General features: G+C 34.6%; 2 protein-coding genes and 1 long non-coding RNA gene across 21 annotated transcripts in view; 2 read left to right on the top strand and 1 right to left on the bottom strand.

The window, feature by feature from the left end:
- Positions 1-8219, bottom strand: part of LOC127872735 (uncharacterized) — a 131483-nt gene extending 123264 nt beyond the window's left edge. The window contains exon 1 of the long non-coding RNA XR_008045760.1: positions 8112-8219. This is a non-coding gene — a long non-coding RNA (uncharacterized LOC127872735). The remainder of the gene's footprint in view (positions 1-8111) is intronic.
- Positions 1-8293, top strand: part of LOC127872720 (uncharacterized) — a 161314-nt gene extending 153021 nt beyond the window's left edge. For 15 of the 18 annotated variants that reach the window (XM_052416057.1, XM_052416056.1, XM_052416055.1 and 12 more), the window contains one exon: positions 3382-5440. In XM_052416057.1, the coding sequence (XP_052272017.1) occupies positions 3382-5147 (1766 nt within the window). In that variant the 3' untranslated portion in view covers positions 5148-5440. Of the gene's footprint in view, positions 1-3381; positions 5441-7101 lie in introns of those variants that run through there. The other 3 variants (XR_008045747.1, XR_008045750.1, XR_008045746.1) reach the window with 2 other exon arrangements.
- LOC127872724 (uncharacterized) overlaps positions 1-18389 on the top strand; it is a 224225-nt gene that overhangs the window by 101440 nt on the left and 104396 nt on the right. The window lies entirely within an intron of this gene.

Consider the following 18389-nt stretch of genomic DNA (forward strand, 5'->3'; position numbering starts at 1 on the left):
TGACCTATTCTTTTGAAAATGTCTGCTTCTCTCAGTGCAGCGGTTGGTTCTCTTTACCAATCCAGTTAGACAAATGTACATATGTTGAGGTATATCTGCAAGCTTCGCGTATCAAAATATGGCCTAATGCTTGCAAGTTCAATGAAATGTAATTCACTCAAGTACAAATGTTATTTTTTAGTAAAGTTACACTAAACTACTTATACAAACATGCTCTTAATATCGTTGGTTACTTGATACCAGTCCCGAAATCTTGGGAAGGGTCGTCATATTTTGTTTGTATTTGTTACCCATCACATTTCGCTTAAATACACACAACAAACACTTACCAGCTTCCATAATTATTTTAAGATCTTGCACTTATTTACAGGTGTTCACTTTTATTCAAATATGCTAAACAGCAACACAGTTGCCTTAAATAATTGTACATAAATGGTGAATTATACGTTATCTATTAACATAATCTAGTGTTTACTGAAATCATATACAACGGCGTAGTTGCGACGTTGCGATGGTGAGTTCACTTTCACAATATCGAACCATAATTCTATTTGACATCGCATCATGTTATCGCATTCTCGGCTTAGACTACACAAATACTATATAAAGAGAATGAATTCGGAACATCGCTTTTCGACTTTTTGGCATTTGGATAAATAAATAAAGGCGAGAACGGGAACATTAAGGAATATGTTTTATTTTCATAAAACATCGTTAATTACCGGTGTTGCGTAAGAGCTATTTGTTGTTTCTTTCTGTCAACCTTCGGAGGGACAACAAAAATTAATGACACGAAACGAAGCAGCCATTTATACTGTGCTAGGTAGTTAAAAATATGTTCGTTTACTAGTTAAATTCAAGGATGCTGACCATTTTTTTGCAAATTCTGCTTCACCCAGTGCAGCGGCTTGTTCTCTTGACTAACACTTGTCCATTTAACCACCATAGTGCAAATGAAATATCTTAGGGGTGTTTCCGAATGAATCGATAATTAAAATAGGCTTAATTTGTTGAAGTTCAGTAAAATGTAACTAATTGAGTAAATTTTTTCTTGAGTAAACTTTAGCAAAAATACTTATACAAAAATACTCTTGAATATCTTTGGTTAGTTCAAACCAGTCCGTAAATTTTGGCGAAGGGTCGCCATATAATGTTGTTTGTACTTCTGACCAATCACCTTTTGCTTACAAACAGAAAACACAAGTTACAAACTTCTATAATTATTTCAAGATATTGCATTAATGCAAATGTATTCGACTATTTACATATATGTATTTTAACAAGCATTACATAATTGTTGAATTCTACGATATGCATTTCCCTTATCCAGTGTTAACCATTATCATACACTGAGTAGTAGTTGCGAGGTTGCAATATAATGATGCGAGATGGTGGAATCACTTTCACGATATCGCATCATTATTATATTTTACCTTGCATCATGATTTCGTAATCTCGGCCAAGATTATCCAAATGATAGTGTGATTTCAGATCTTCGCTTTTTGACTGTTTGACCTTTGAATAAATAAAGGTAAAGAACGGGAATATCACTGCTATAACACGGGATTACAATGCGATATATTTATTTCGCGATCTCGCAGCGTAATATTGCGTTCACAGACCTTGAATTTGTACAATCTTATCGTGTCATCGGGTCCTCACGCTTGTACTCTTTGGGCTTACGAAACACCGATGGATTTTAACGAGATCCGTTTAAATAATGATGAATTGCTAATGGGATACTAGTCACATACAGGTACAGATACTTATGCGCATTTGCTTTTGGGAAAACACATTACAAAGTTTATTCACGTGCATGGCTTTCTCAATTAACTTATTCGAGCTGCTAACACACGTGTATGTGTATGTAAAGCTCATAAGTCACACAGGAGGGCATAATATCTAAAAATTAATTCAAAACTTACTTTCCGTAACGTTCATTTTGATAATGCGATATTAACATTTTGACTAAATGGCCGCACCATATGTTTAGATAGGAATTTTAAAAACTAAATGACGTATTTTGTTATTGTGTTTGATTCTCCGTGTATTTGGACCTGACCGTTTAACATACCATCGCATCACTTAGTGGTGTATACGATTATACTATCCATATAGAATCATACCTCATAATAACATAGACTAGCCATTTTTGGAGTGGGCATACAAAGATGATTAGTCACTGATGGGAATAATGAAAATATTGTATGTGAATGAGTTCTCATTTTTACACATGCGAACATTAAAATCTTATTCTTTACAAATGTGACAGGATGTTATGTGAAACTATGGTCATAAGGAGATTTGTTGGCTTGATCTTAAATTTCAATTTTAAGCCAAATAGTTACAAAACCGCCGTGAAAAAAAGCATATGGAAAATCTAGCAAAGAAAATGCGGATGCAAGCCATCGGTTAATGACTCTGAAAATGTGCGCCTAATTATTTGAGCCTTGTTCTGAGAAAACTGGGCTTACTGCTAGTGCGTAAAGTGTCATCCAGGCTAGTCAGGGACGAAACTTTCCGCCTAAACTTGATTTTCGGTAAGGAGGGACTTCCTTGAAACTTAAAATACCATAAAAGCGGACTGCACAGGCTAATCTGAGATGACACTTTACGAACATGCAGTAAGTCGAGTTTTTTCATAACAATAAATAATTAGGCGCACAGACTGCACAGGCTAATATGGGACGACACATGCATTAACGCACATGCGTTATGCTCCGTTTTCTCAGAACGCAGCTCATTTTATTAATAGTTTGATGCACTTCACATTAACAACCGTCATAAAAAGAGCCAATCTCAGTATCGAGTCGTATTGAGTAGTGATTCCCTACCCAATATGTTAATGATAACCACTGAACTCACAAATGAATCAATCATCGATCATCGCTGTAATGGTTTTGTCATGGCAGAAAAGACTTGATGTCGGCTTGTGGAACAAGTAAAATTACAAAAATGTGTTTAAATAATTGATCAAAAATATGGGAGATATTAGACGTAATATCATATAACGCATACATGGTATGAAATGATTTTATATTATGAACATTTGAAAATGTGTGCATTTGATCACAAATAGGTTATATGTGACCGCTTAAATAGTACACTCCCATGAACGTATAATTAACGTTGAAGTACGTCAGTGTGAAATTTAGTTATTCTTAAGAAACATTCGGACGCACAAAATAAAAGTGTTAATTATTTCAAACCAAACAGTAGTACCTACATACTTTTAATCAAATGGGCTTAAATTTATTCGACTGTTCATTAACATACATGTTTCAAATCCTTGAACATTGAATGTGATTGTCAATCGAATATCAACAAATTTAAATGCATTTAGTGTCTTTGTTATCAGTATGTGTTTAATCATATTTTCAGATTCTGCCGATTTGGTAACATCAGAACTTCCGGTCGTGATTGTTCTCAACCATGCAGAGCCAGCTCGGTGTGGAGATCCTCCTCCAGTCCTGCCATCAATACAATACATTGACTTGTGTCGGGTCAAATGTTCCAGTTCCTGGCTACGCAGTCTGTTCAGCACGCTACTGACACTCGATCATGAGGTGCAGTGTATCATAACTCGCTGTTATATTACATCGACTGTAGAGGGCTCTGTCAGAGAATCAACCGAAAAAATATCGACAAATATAAGAACGGGTTTTAACAATACATTCTACGTGCAACTTTCTAAGGACTGTTTGTGGTTTAGGAAGCATCTACATGGTTTTGGGGAGGCTCTACATGGTCTGAATATCAAATGGCTGCGTATCAATGTGGAATACGCGATAGAGAACCGTTCAGACTTTGTAGTTTTCTTATATAAGTCACTTCCATCACTCTCATCACTGGAGACACTTGATGTATGCGTGAACGATATCAGTCCTGATTTGTGTGAGTATCTGCACAGTCTGAATATCAAGAGTGTGACTCTGAGTCAGAGCGGTCGGTGGAGGGGCTTGATAGTAAATAATGTATCACAGTTATCACAGGTTCTCATATCGCCCACACAGATGGAAGCTATTATTATTGACGTGAATGCCCATCCAGATCTGTTAGAGGCTCTGTGTGGTCGAAATATAAACAGTCTCTGTCTATATGGAAGTGGAGAACATTTGGAAGTGAAAAATGTATCGGCGTTGTGTAGGTCCCTCTCGTCTCTCAAACAGCTTGATAAGCTTGATGTTATCGTGAACAATGACTGTCCTGGTCTGTGGCAGGCCCTCCATGGTTTAAATATTAAGAGTCTTAGTCTGAGTGGTGGAAAAACAGGTTTGATAGTGCATCATGTATCGGCGTTAGCACAATTACTGGCATCGCTCATACACCTAGAAACGCTTAGTATTAAAGTCTCTGAATACAATCTCTGTCTATGGGAGGCTATCCACGGTCTGAATATTAAGTGTTTGAGTCTTTGTTTCTTAGGTCAAGTGGATCACATATCGTCGTTATCGCAGTCACTAGCATCGCTCACAAATCTGGAAACGCTTTGTGTAAAATTCTCTTGTGCAGGCGTTCCCCGTCTATTGGAGACTGGCTGTGGTCTGAATATTACATGCTTAAGTATTGAAGCGAATGGTACCTGCCAACAACTATGGGAGGCTCTCATAGGTCTGAATATCCAGAGTCTGAGTATGAGTGGTTTTCTTTGGAAGCTGTTCAAAAAAAAATCTATAGTACCGTCATTTTCACAACTGCAAATGCTTACACTATATGTAAGTAATTTTTACGACATACAGCTACCTCAATCATTGAAGTATTTAAATATCTACTGGTGTGGTGAAGAGTATAGATTCCCATTAAGCGATATTAAAATGGATACATTTTCATTAAGCAATATTGTGGGCACACTGTCTGCATGTACTCAGAGAATTGAGATTAAACTTGAATGCGGTGTCAAATTTTATGATTCAATAGAGGGATACAAACACATACTGGAGAGGCTGAAAAATGTCAAGATGACACGATTTCTGATATATACCTGGAAACCCTCAATAGGAAATGGTTCTGATTGGTGTGTTCAGAAAGTTGTTGTTGGTGTTGATGGTAATCATGATGATGATATTGGTGATGATAAGCTATATAAACAATTCATAGACGATGTGGCTGATTTGCATCGTATTTCTGTGAGATTTCGGATTAATTAAGATCCAGTTTCGATCTTACATGAACAAAAATAGTTCTTAATAAATTCGTCTGAATTTCTTATCTATCATGTTACCATTATTTCATTGTCCAGAAGTGTTCCGGGTTGCTGCGTTACGAGAGCGATTGAATCTTACTCGAACGTTTATTTGTTGTACTACTACAATTAATATTTATGCTTTTTAAGTGTTTAGTGTCTGTATTTTGTTATAATGAATTGCTTTATTGTTCAAAAGTTTATAAATGTGTATTGTTGCTGTATGATAATTGCAATATCTCACCAAAGCAAATAGTGCTCATGGGGAGCTTTTGAGAAACCTTTTTTTCGTCGTCCGTCAGTCTGTGCTTGCGTTCCTTACTGAACCTAGAGATTTATCCTGCTTGGCAGATTTTAAGGGTACTTTTCAGAAATTATCACCGGGCCTTATTCTTTCATCTTTCTTTCTGTACGTTTTAGTCTGTTGAATAAGTACAAAGTATCAAAGGAGCTAAAATAGATTTTTGAAAATGAAAACTTTACAAATCTTCTCTGAAAACACAAGGGCCAGGGGTTTAATATTTTTCGTGAAACATCATGCGTTGATCCTCTACAAATGTGTTCAAATCTTGCCCCTTTGGACCAAAACTTGCCACTTTACATGATTAATATAGCATGAATAAATATTTACTTTAAAGGGACTGTCAACCGCGATTGACGAAAAAATAAAAGTTCTAAAATACCGTATTTTTTTACATTTATTATTTTATATTGATTAAAATATCACGACTGGTATATTACTTGAAACAAGTTTATATTCTCAGTATATTCGGTAATAAAATTTCGCGATGTGAAATCAAAAGTACATCGCGAAAATAGGTGACATAACGATATACACACAATAAATATCGCAAGTAGATTGATCATTTTACATATAAAATACCGGTATATACAATTCACTACGCGTGCACAATTTGCATTCCTGGGTTAACCACGTGACGATGATGATCAATCTGCTTGCGTTATTTATAGTTAACTGGTAGTTACCTGGTACCTGTACCCAGTAAAATGTATTACCGAATATACTGAAAATATGAAATTTTAACAACTTTTGTCAAGTAATGTAATATACCAGTCGTTATATTTTGGTCAATATAAACTAATAATTATAAAAAATACACTATTTTAGAACTTTTCCTTTTTCGTTTAAAACTCTTCTACGAAACTGCAAGGTTCATGGTTTTAATATTTAGTGTGTAACATTGTATTGCGGTCCTCATCAAGTGATGTTCGAATAATGTGCCAGAAAAAAAACGCGCCGCACTAGTGGTTTACTGGTTTTCCTAATATGTGTAAAGTTAATTCTTTAAAACTCTTATCGTCTGCAACCACAAGATTTTAAGGTTTGTTAATTGGTAGTTCACATTTTATAATGATCCTCTGCATCTTTGCTAAGTTTGTGTTAATTATAACCCTGTGTTAAAGACAAGCTTGTTATATGACATAAATAATGATAACGTAAAACATCATTCTCTGAAACCGTAAGGGTCAGGGTTTTTAGATATTGTTTAATATTGAATAGGTAATCAAATACTAAGTTTGTTCAAATCACTGTGGCCAAAATAACCGCATTCCAGGGGTCACATGATTTATATAGACTTTTAAGTTAACAACTTAAAAGAATATTCTCTGAAACTCCAAGGGTATGGGGTTTGATATTTCGTGTGCGACATTGATTGGCGGGTATGGGGTTTGATATTTGGTGTGCGACATTCATTGGCGATCCGTTAATAAGTTTGTTAAAATCATGACCCTGGGGTAACAATCTAGCTCACCCTATAGGCTACTTGTTTTATCAGTATATTATTATTAATAAAAACGGTAATGTGTTATTACATCGTCTATGGCAATATCAAAGGTGTGTCATACAGAGTACAAAACCTCTTGTTAAGCCACATTTATTACTAAAATATCACAAGGTTCGCACATTACATATTTTATTTACATATTTCATGAGATTGACCGAAGGCTGTTGTGCCATCTTGTCTAAATATAACGTTGGTAGAAGCGTTGTCGTGTTTTAGTCCCTGCTGGAGTGGATTATAGGTTTACCCCCTGGTCGTCCGTCTGTCCCATCTGAAAACAAGCTGGATCCTGCAATAACTCAACAATTACTTAATCTATGTTTATTAAAATAAGAATATGGATAGGGGACCGTATGGTTTATATGCACATTATTTCGTCATGTTTTTCGTGATTTCTATGGTTGCAGACATAATTTAAGACTTATGTCGAGAAATTGTCATGAGATTAACATACTTTAGTTAGTTTAATGAACCTTATGGAGATTCTGTTCTAACTCTCTTGATAGAGCACTATATGATGTCTTTGGCAAAGCTTTTGTTTAAATTGTTTTGTTTGCGTACATTTGATCATAATGCTAAAGATGTTATAATGTTTACGTGATGATTAGTTGATGATGGTGATTCTAATGTTGAATGAGAAGATGATAATGAGGAATGTTATATAGGAGAGTGAAATAATTAACACGTGCATTTAAATGAGAGTACTGTTGTGCCATAATTTAATTAAATTCGTAACCAAGAGCATTATTTTAAACTATAACAAAATGTATGTGAACCACAGTATTTGTATAGTCAATGTTTATGCTTAAGAACATTACTACAAAATAGACAATTTACTGAACGTTTGTAGACCATGTCCTCTCAAACATATTAAATAACAAATACTGATCTCTGTTAATATATTGTTATTACTAGTCAAGTATAACCAACTTTATTTGATATGTTAAGTGACTTATATGTACGGAATTTATTGTATACTCGTACGTCTTCCATAGGAATGTGCCCTATCGTTTTGTAGGCCTGGAATAAATTAACATCAATACTTTCTGAGCAATGATTTTTATTCGTGCTGAACCTTACATATTTAATATGTTAGGCATTAACCTGTCGTGTTTTCATCATACCTGCATGCCCCCATTCTCTCTCAAATACTAAATTATAATCGAGTTATCACTGAAACGCATTTTTCACAGGAATGCACATGTTTACGACATTTCACATGTAAATCATGAGCACTTTCACTTAATATTTGAAACATATGTTGTTTTGCAGTTTTGTTGCTTTTGTATTAAAATGAATTTCAGATTGCTATGAATTGTTGTGTATCGTGTTGCATCTTGATTTGTTTTCACCGAAAAAGGTGACTTTATAGTTGGTCCCCAGTAATAAGACGAACCCCTTATCATTGACTGATAATAAAGCCTGTTAAACAGATATAATCTATGTATCAGACACCTTTGTAGCAGGTCAATATCAACGTAGCAGTTCCTTATTCGATTTGAATAAGGAATAGTTTCCTTATTCCTTATTCAAACTGAATAAGGAACTGGATAGTCATCACTTAAAACTTAGAAGAAATGTTTTGCAATAAGAATTTTACATATACAACCAATATATAAATAATATGTCCATTTATATGTGGTAAATATTTCATTGATGTTTAAGTAAGAAAATGCCAGTTCCTTATTCGATTTGAATAAGGAATAAAGAGCCAGTTCCTTATTCGTTTTTCAATCCGAATAAGGAACTAGGTTATGATTACATGAAACATAGTAGATATGTACTGCAAATAATGTTTTGATATCAAACCTAAATTTACAATTATTTTCATTGATTTATTGGTCTCTTTGGTTTATTTTAATATTTTATTTAGTATGAAAACGCCAGTTCCTTATTCGATTCGAATGTAATCCGAATAAGGAACTAGGCTATCATTAAAGTAACACTCGCGCTCAAAAATATCGAATATTTCGTTAAATAAAGCTAATCCATAAAACAATCAATGTTCCTTTTAGCAAAATGCAAAATTTCAACGTTAGATGTTGTCTGGTAGAATTGATTTAACGAGATACAAAATGCTTCGTTTTTATTTTTTTGTGGCCACAAATAATTCCATTTATATGTCCCGTTAAATATCCGAACATTTACGGGCGAACACGAGATTGGATACGGTAAGCGTCGGAAGCATGACGTAGCTCTCATGAATAATCATTCTGTGAAATCCAAATGAATTCTGGGTAACTGGAACTTAGCGAATGCAAAAATGGCTTGTATAAATTATGCAAATGAACGCAACCCGAATGAATCCGATCCTGACTCGAAAGCGAAAGTAGTGTACATCGTGGAAACTATATTTAGATAATTAGATGCTTAAAACTTGCCGAATGCTTGTAATATAACGTTTTTACATCAATGTTCCTTGTTTTTAGGGTCTTCCTATTGTAATTAACCATCGTATGGTACTACTTGTTGTCGAATGTTTTTATATAGCATAATACAGTAGCCGTATGTATTGGTGAGCGTGATAGTGACTTTAAATGAAACTTAATAGAGATGTACTGCAATTGAGGTTTTCTGATAACCAACCTACATTTATAATGCTTTAGTTGATTTATTGATCTCATTAATTCATTTTAATATTTTATGAAGTATGAAAATGCCAGTTCCTTATTCGATCTAAATAAGGAATAAGGAACCAGTTCCTTATTCCTTTTTCAATCCGAATAAGGAACAAGGTTATCATTAAATGAAACATAGAAGACTTCAAGTGATATACTGCAACTAATGTTTTTGATACCAAACCTTAATTTACAATGATTTTCATTGATTTATTGGTCTCTTTGGTTCATTTTAATAGTTTGTTTAGTATGAAAAAGACAGTTCCTTATTCGATTTGAATAAGGAATAAGGAACCAATTCCTTATTCGCACTGAATAAGGAACTGTGTTATTATTAAATAATACTAGGTACAAATATATTGCAATAAATATTTTTAACTTCGAACCTACATATACCACGATTTTCATCGACTGTTAATATTATTTGGTTAATTTTAATTTATGTTTGAGAAAGGCAATACCATATCCTAATTATCCTCTTCATAATACTTGTTTTCAGCGTGAATAGTGACATAAAATATAAAAAAGAAATGTGACAGAATCCGTCCATATAACATAATCATGCTTAAATAACCCACACTACATCTTAAATATAACATATCCGAAAGTGATTTTCAGAAATACATGCTTCCGAATAAGGAACTACCTTTACGCCAATTCCTTATTCAGAGGCCATACTTTCGGATATTTAAATTCGGATCATTCTAGAATAGCACAGCTATATATTAGTTATTATGAGCTATTTTTAATGTAAGATTTTTTTAATTTGTATGTCTGATACAGTTCTTGAAGATTTTTTCTGACCCCAACTTCTAGAGAAGACTTTCCGATTTCCGAATACCGGTCATGATTTAGCTATCCCATTCCGTTCTTATACCTATACAGTAACAAGGGGATATGATAAGGGATGCAAAGCGATTTCAATGCGTTTTGTATACCCAACCTACATTAAAAATGATTTTCATTTATTTATTGATCTCTTTGGTTCATTTAAATAGTTTGTTTAGTGGGAAAATGCCAGTTCCTTATTCGATTGGAATAAAAAATAAGAAACCAGTTCCTTTTTCCTGTTTCAACCCGAATAAGGAACTATGTTATTATGAAACTTAATAGAGATGTACTGCAATTAATGTTTGTTGATACCCAACCTACATTTACAATGATGTTCATTGATTTATTAGTCCCTTTTGTTCATTTCAATATTTTGTTCAGTATGAAAATTCCAGTTCCTTATTCGATTTGAATAAGGAATAAGGAACCAGTCCCTTATTCCTTATTCAACCCGAATAAGGAACTATGTTACTATTAAACAAAGTAGAAATGTACCGCAATCAATAATTTTTACACCCGATATACATTTATAATAATTTTCGTTGAGTTATTCGTCTCGTTGGTTCATTTCGACTTATAATTTATACAAAGAAAATTCCAGTTCCTTATTCGATTTGAATAAGGAATAAGGAACCAGTTCCTTATTCCTTATTCACACTGAATAAAGAACTGGATAATCATCACTTAAAACTTAGTAGAAATGTATTGCAATTAGAATTTTACATATACAACCAATACATAAATAATATGTTCATTTATATGTGCTTAATTTTGGATCAATTTCATTGATGTTTAAGAAAGAAAATGCCAGTCCTTATTCGGCTTGAATGAGGAATAAGGAACTGGTTCCTTTTTCCTTATTCAGCCTCGAATAAGGAACTGGATTATAAATTAATAAAAACATGTTTAAATGTACAGGTTTTATTTTTTTATCACATACATGTAAAATAATAGTATATGCTTTGGGTTTTGTTGATATGAAGTTAGTATTCGAATTAGAAAATATCGGTTCGGTTTAAACACGAAATCCTATGCAAGCGCGAAGATGAAACATGAATATGTAACGTAATACATAAAGTAAATGTATTCAAGGTATTTGGTTTTTATTTACTTCAGAAATGTTTGTATTATTGTTCTTTTAAACCCTATAAGACATATATTACGCGTGAATAAGGAAAAAGGAGCAGTTCCTTATTCGAATATGGAATAAGGAACTAGGAAAAAGGAGCCAACTTATCATGCATCAAAGCGAGCTCGATTAATGTTTAATAGAAGAAACTAACAAAAAACTTTAATAAAGATGATTTTTAAATAAAATTTTTATAGGCACATCCTAACAGAAGAACGAACGTGGAGTTCTTAAAGACTGGAAATAATATACTATAGGCACTGGTATAAAAAAAATAATGGAAATGAACTTTTAATTATTATGTTAATCAGCAATTAAACAACAAACGGACCATATTAAAGGGTTTCATGTGACCTAATGAACAGAACTGTTGACCCAAAACCTCGCTCAAAAGAGATTGTCACAGTATCAGTTGCCAGCCTTGCAACCACAGGATTACCTACGAAGGTCAGATCGGGATTCGAACCAGAATCCACCCATGAGCCATCTGATGATATTGATCATTTGATATTGGCCTAGGTTGCTCTTCCAATTAAGCTATCTGACCTTTTGAAAAATATATAGGTAAACTGCAATGCTGTTTAATAGCATGATTATCTTGCTTAGTAAAATTTTACAAAGAAATACATTTAATTGATATTCTGTTATGATTTAGAACAGTATATTGTCAGTTCAAAATCTCACATGAGTTAATGTTTGAAAAGCCCACAAAAGCTTCTGTTTGTAAAAATGGTGCTAATTAATTTGCCGACTGTGTATAGTTGAGATAAAATCACCTTATTTTGCACAAATCTGGTTAAATATATATGGTTCGAATACCAACTGTGGATAAGAGCAACAGAACAGTCTTTGTAACTAAATAACTCTAATATTTTAATAAGTAATTAAATAAACCATAAAGTGACCTATACTACGATAATTATGTATACCTGAAGAGAAGATATATATCGAAGGTGAAAGTTGCGTAACACATGAAACTATAAAAAAATGTGCAGCAAACAAAGATTTGTATATACCAAGGATAAATATATAAATCTAGTATGTATGTCCTTGGCATTACCTCCTTAAAACACTAAACAATCAACTAGAACCTACAATGTAAAAGTTTAGAACAGCCAACTGTTGCTACCTTCTCAAATATAATTCTCACTGGCATCAGCAATGATTTCTCAATGTTGCGTACTGTACTTACATTTCACAAGGGCCAGCCAGCATATGTGTTTTATTTTCATTTTAGAGCATTTAAAGTCAAAGTTATTTCAAATTACCATAATTGAGGAATAAATGCAAGGTAGGTCAGCGATAATTATGCAAGCCACCAAAACATGTTATTAAATACCATTGATATAACACTTTGATAATTTTACACTTGTAAGTATATATTTTTTTAAGTACCAAAATACAAGGATTAAATTAATTTGTATATTCCTAACTACTGTTTAAAAGTCACTTTGGTTAGCGACTGTCACGTCACCCACCGTACTCAAGGTAGCGACTATCACGTTACCCACCGTACTCAAGGTAGAGACTGTCAAGTCAGCCAACGTACTAAAGGTAGCGACTGTTACGTTACCCACCTCAAAGTTATTTATATCTTATTTGAATTTATGTTTTAAAAATGGTTAATCACATTTGATCACATCTATTGATTGCTTGAATCCATCACATTTTATAGTATCTATAAACATTGCACTATTTGTAGTAATTATCAAATAATTAATTTAGAATGTTCTTTATCAGAAAGGTTAGCTCAGATGTCAATAAGAGCACTATCTCCCTCACTATGAGATATTGTCAAAGGTAGCAATATTTGTTTGAATCATGCCATTTTGTGAGGCATAAAAATTAAGATAAATTCTTGTATTTTTTTTCAATAGAAGATAATAGATATCTAGAATATGAGATAATAAAGTTTGGTCATGTTGAAATGATACTCAAATGTGATTAACCACCTTTAAATTTAAATGTAATGCATGACTTAGACAATGAAAGAAAAACACTATATATATATATATATATATATATATATATATATATATATATATATATATATATATATATATATATATATGAATGATTATGAAATCGATTATTTGACTGTGCAGGTTGTTGTGGTTGATGTTATGTGCAGACGTGCATAACAGATCGTATAGAGCAGACTGTCATTGCGTGTATATCCCAGTGTGCATGCATCATCGGAAATTGAGTATTTTCAGTTTGTATGCAGGTGTATTCTCCGGAACAGATCTATATAGATGCCGACTACAACTATTAATTAATTGAATTTTATTTAATTAACATTTAATAAACATTATATGTCTGCTTATGGTATGATGTTTATTTAATAAAATATATTTATATACTTCCGTACAACCTTCAGATGTTTCAATATGTTTTTAAATTGCAATTGATAACAAATGAAGCCCTATAATCTGCACCCAGTTGACATTCCCGTATTCTTATACGGTCTTTATGCTATATTAAAAGATATTATTAAACTAATGCTTATACGGGCTTTATTCCATTTAATGCGAAATGAACACCTTATTTACGTCTAAACAATCTAAGAAGATTCTTTGAATTATATGTGGTTGATTTCGACGGAAAACTATTGCAGCCCTATCAATCTGCATGTGTTCCGACAGCATTGAAGATTTATAAGTGTTTTATCCCGTGTGCTATAATCTCTTAATTGCATTTAAAACGTAGTGAGTCCCTAATCATCTGCGTCCAGGTCCAAAGTCTGAGCAGGTTCCGATTTTGGTTTCATGCTACGGATAACTACTGCAGCCCGAACAATCTGCATGCGTCCGATAAACTTTACACAAGGCATATCTCAGGTTTTTATTTGTGATTAATTTGCGAAAGAAAAATAATAAAGCCCTATAAATCTGCTGGCGTTTCGACAACATTCACATGGCATTTCTAAGATTCTCATAAAGTTTACTTTCGACGGACAACCAATGAAACCCTATAAATCTGCATGCGTTTCAACGCATCCTATCAGATTCTTACATGGATCTAATTTCAACGGGGAACTTGTGATACGCTATTAATCCTTATGCATGCCAACAACCTTCACAGTGTATTTCACAGGTTTTTATATGGATTTTAAATTCGACGGAAAACTAATAAGTCCTATTAATCTGCATGTGTTACGACAGCACTCACAGGGCGCGTATACGGTTACAATCGGGGATTGTACGGGATTTTTCCATAAACATTTGCGCTCAGTCGACACCAACATCTTAATTTATGGCATTAAATAAGTATTGCAATCCTTATCCATGTGCGTTCTTATACTGCTTTAATTGCGACTAAAGTATTTTTATTTTAATTAAAATCGCGATCCATGTAATGGAAATTAAACATGCAAGAGTAAGTGTAAAATGTATTCAGTTGTGACGTAAAACGGTCCGTGAAAAAAACTTAGTTTGATTGTATACGCACGATGTAATCGTTGTCTATACGCAGATTAATAGACGTTCATAAGTTCCACAACGCTTTTTAATACGTCTCAAACCATGCGAAAATTGTATGGACGCAGATAAATATAATGTCATTAGTTATTTAATACAATTCTAGCGAATAAGCCACCTTAATATATCGACTCGATGCACATTGATAGGGTTCCTTCAGCTCTGTAATGCAAGTAAGACCGTATATATGCGCATGTGAATGTTAACTGGGTGCAGATCAACAGAAACTCATCATTATTAAACCTGAATGTGGCAGAAACCCGGTCAACCCCGAACAAGCTACGGTTTATCCCGATGAAGCCCCGACAGAGCCCATGTTGTCGCCGGTAATGCCCAGGTTGAGCCCCGGTAAAAGCCGGCAGCGTTCCGGCAAAGCCCTGGTCTACCGTAACTCCGCCGAGACTCGCCGGGGCTATCCTGTCAACAGACCCCGGCAGAGCTACGGCAACGCCCCGGTTTAATCGCGGTCGTCGCCGGTAATGACCAAGCGGAGCCCCGGTGAATGCCTGGCTATACCGTGACTCTGCCTACATTCACCAGGGCTCCACCTGGGCACCACCGGCGACAACCGGGGCGTTGCTGTAGCGCTTCCGGGGTCTGTATGGGCCCCGGTGGAGCAACGGTGTCGTCCGGGTTGTTCCCGGTGCCGTCCCGGTTGTTCCCGGTGCCGCGCCGGTCGATGCCGGTCCTTCACGGTAACTACCGGTTCATCCCGCAGGTATTAAACATTTTAATACTTATCTGGTGGAGCGTGGAGCCCCAGTTGTCCCCGGTTCATCCCTGTCGTCCCCGGTTCATCCCGGATCACGCACCGGGGCTCCTACGGCATCATAGTGAGAGTGGGCCTTTAGGCCGTATACGCGCATTTCAATGTACACAGATCAATAGGCAACAATCTCGTATAATCCAGAATTAAATCGTATAAGCACGATGTGAAAGTTATCTGGATACAGATTTATAGGTGCTCATTTGTTCCCCAACGCTATACCACGCGTATAAAACTTGCGAAGATCGTATAAAAGCATGTAAATAGAAGTTACACAATGCACTATAAATCTGTATTCAGAACTCAATCTGTTGTGCACGTCTACATCTAACGCTTACATGCAAATAGAAGTTACACAATCTGCACTATAAATCTGTATTCAGAACTCAATCTTTTTTCTAACGCTATTATAAACCACAATTCTAGGACAAATTATTGACGCAGACGAATATGGTTTCATCATAATCTGCACTAAAAATCTGCATTACAAATTCTAATACTGCCGAAAAATATACACCTCCCACTGTTCATCACGTGATACACAATCTGCACAAACAATCTGTTTTCTGAATTCATACTGTTATGCGCGTCTGCATATAACACTAACCATATTTTTCGGCAGTATTAGAATTTGTAATGCAGATTTTTAGTGCAGATTATGATGAAACCATAATTTATTTATTTTTAATAATAAATGCGAGTAGCGGTCGGTGTTGACACTTGCTATGTACACACAAAACGGTGATGTCATTCGTTACTTGGATGAATTTTGTGATGACGTCATCGAACGGGGAAGTCCCGGAATGAAGACAAATGTTTTACAAGAAGAATGCTGATGCTTTATTCGAAATATAGTAACAATAAATAGAGAGAAGAATTTTAACATATTTAAAAGCCGTAAATTTGATCATTTTGTATATTTTAGCATTATGATCAATCAGCAGACGCTGGTTATTTACTTTGAAAATTTCCAGTTCCGGTTTCGCATATTCCGGATATCAGGTTCGGGTGCGCGCGCAGATACCAAACTTTTCAAAACAACAACCTGTGTAGATCTACAGTCCAATTCACGTGTTAAAGTAATGCGAGCTCTCGAGCCGCCTACGGCGGCTTAGCGAGCTCGCTATTAATTAGTAAAATCATCATTTTGAATGAAAAATTATCAGATTACATGAATAACGAAAAATCAACTTATCTGAAAAAAAATCACTATCAAATATATATCTATATATTTGAAAGTGAGTCTTCAGATGGGTTGAGTTTTTGTTATAATTTTATTTATTTTTTATTCAAAATGATTTTTTTGCATTTATTTTTTATTCAAAACGTTGTTTTTTCCAATTAATATCATAGCCACACGCAAACCACCTGTGCGTATAGTCACATATATTGCAATAGCGTTTTGATCTGCGATACTGCATGTTTGTTGGTGTACTCAAGCTTACAGAAGTATAGCTGAAACTTTAAGAGAGCGGTTTCTATTTTGATTCATTCCGACATAATGTAGGGAGTAAATTGCATTTTTCTCTATTTCCTAAAACATCTCAGAACACTATAGGGATAATAAAATAAAGTATCAATCCCAATCATCCAATTTCTAACATAATAATGAGTCTTACTACTGATTGAATAATGGTACACAAGTATTGTAAACGCACGTTCATACAGATTGTGATTTGTATTTATATATTTTAACCCATTTATGCCTAGTGGACTCTCCCATCCTTCAAAATTGGATCAATTTATTTCCAAAATTAGGGATGTCTAGTATAATTATTTCTATATTTAGAATATTTCTTACAAAAATTCCTTTAAGCAAACAGCGCAGACCCAGATGAGACGCCGCATCATGCGGCGTCTCATCTGAGTCTACGCTGTTTGCCAAGGCCTTTTTTCTAGACGCTAGGCACAAATGGGTTAAATAAATGTATGTATTCATAAAATAGGTTGTAGCGGATCCGTGGTCTAATGGTAACACACTGGCTTCACAATCCAGAGATCGCTGGTTCGATCTCCCGCTGCACCTAATCACTAACTCGTCTTTCGCATGAGACGTTAAACCGTGGTGCAATGTACTAGGTGCTATACACCGGTCACTAAAAAGACCCAGGGTCACCTCTGGAACGGGGTGTCTCCTGTATTTTTCACTATCCCCCTTAACCAACTAACACGTCTTTCAGGGGGCGATGGCCATATGGGAGACAATCCCGGTGCACTAGATAAAAAACAAAACAACAACAATAAAATAGGTTCGCGCGTTTCAAACAATATTTCATTCAGTATTATTCCTTTAAGTGAACGCTGATTGAAGATAATTCGAACAGAACATGTTATATCTCAGCAAGATTATTACCTCATCGTTTCTTAGACTTGCATGGACGGCGGGAAATGCTGCCACGCGTCAAATATTCTTCGAAAATTGGTATTCATTTATAAACACCAGAGAAGCAGTATAAAAGAGCCACAAACTCAAACAATGTCTACTTTTCAGTTGTACACTGGTTTGTAAACAGCAGAAAAAATATGATTATTTTCAAAAAGTTTGTTTTTAATATTTTCCGATGAAATTTGGCATACAT

This window comes from Dreissena polymorpha, chromosome 3, assembly GCF_020536995.1.
Source record: "Dreissena polymorpha isolate Duluth1 chromosome 3, UMN_Dpol_1.0, whole genome shotgun sequence".
NCBI lineage: Eukaryota > Metazoa > Mollusca > Bivalvia > Myida > Dreissenidae > Dreissena > Dreissena polymorpha.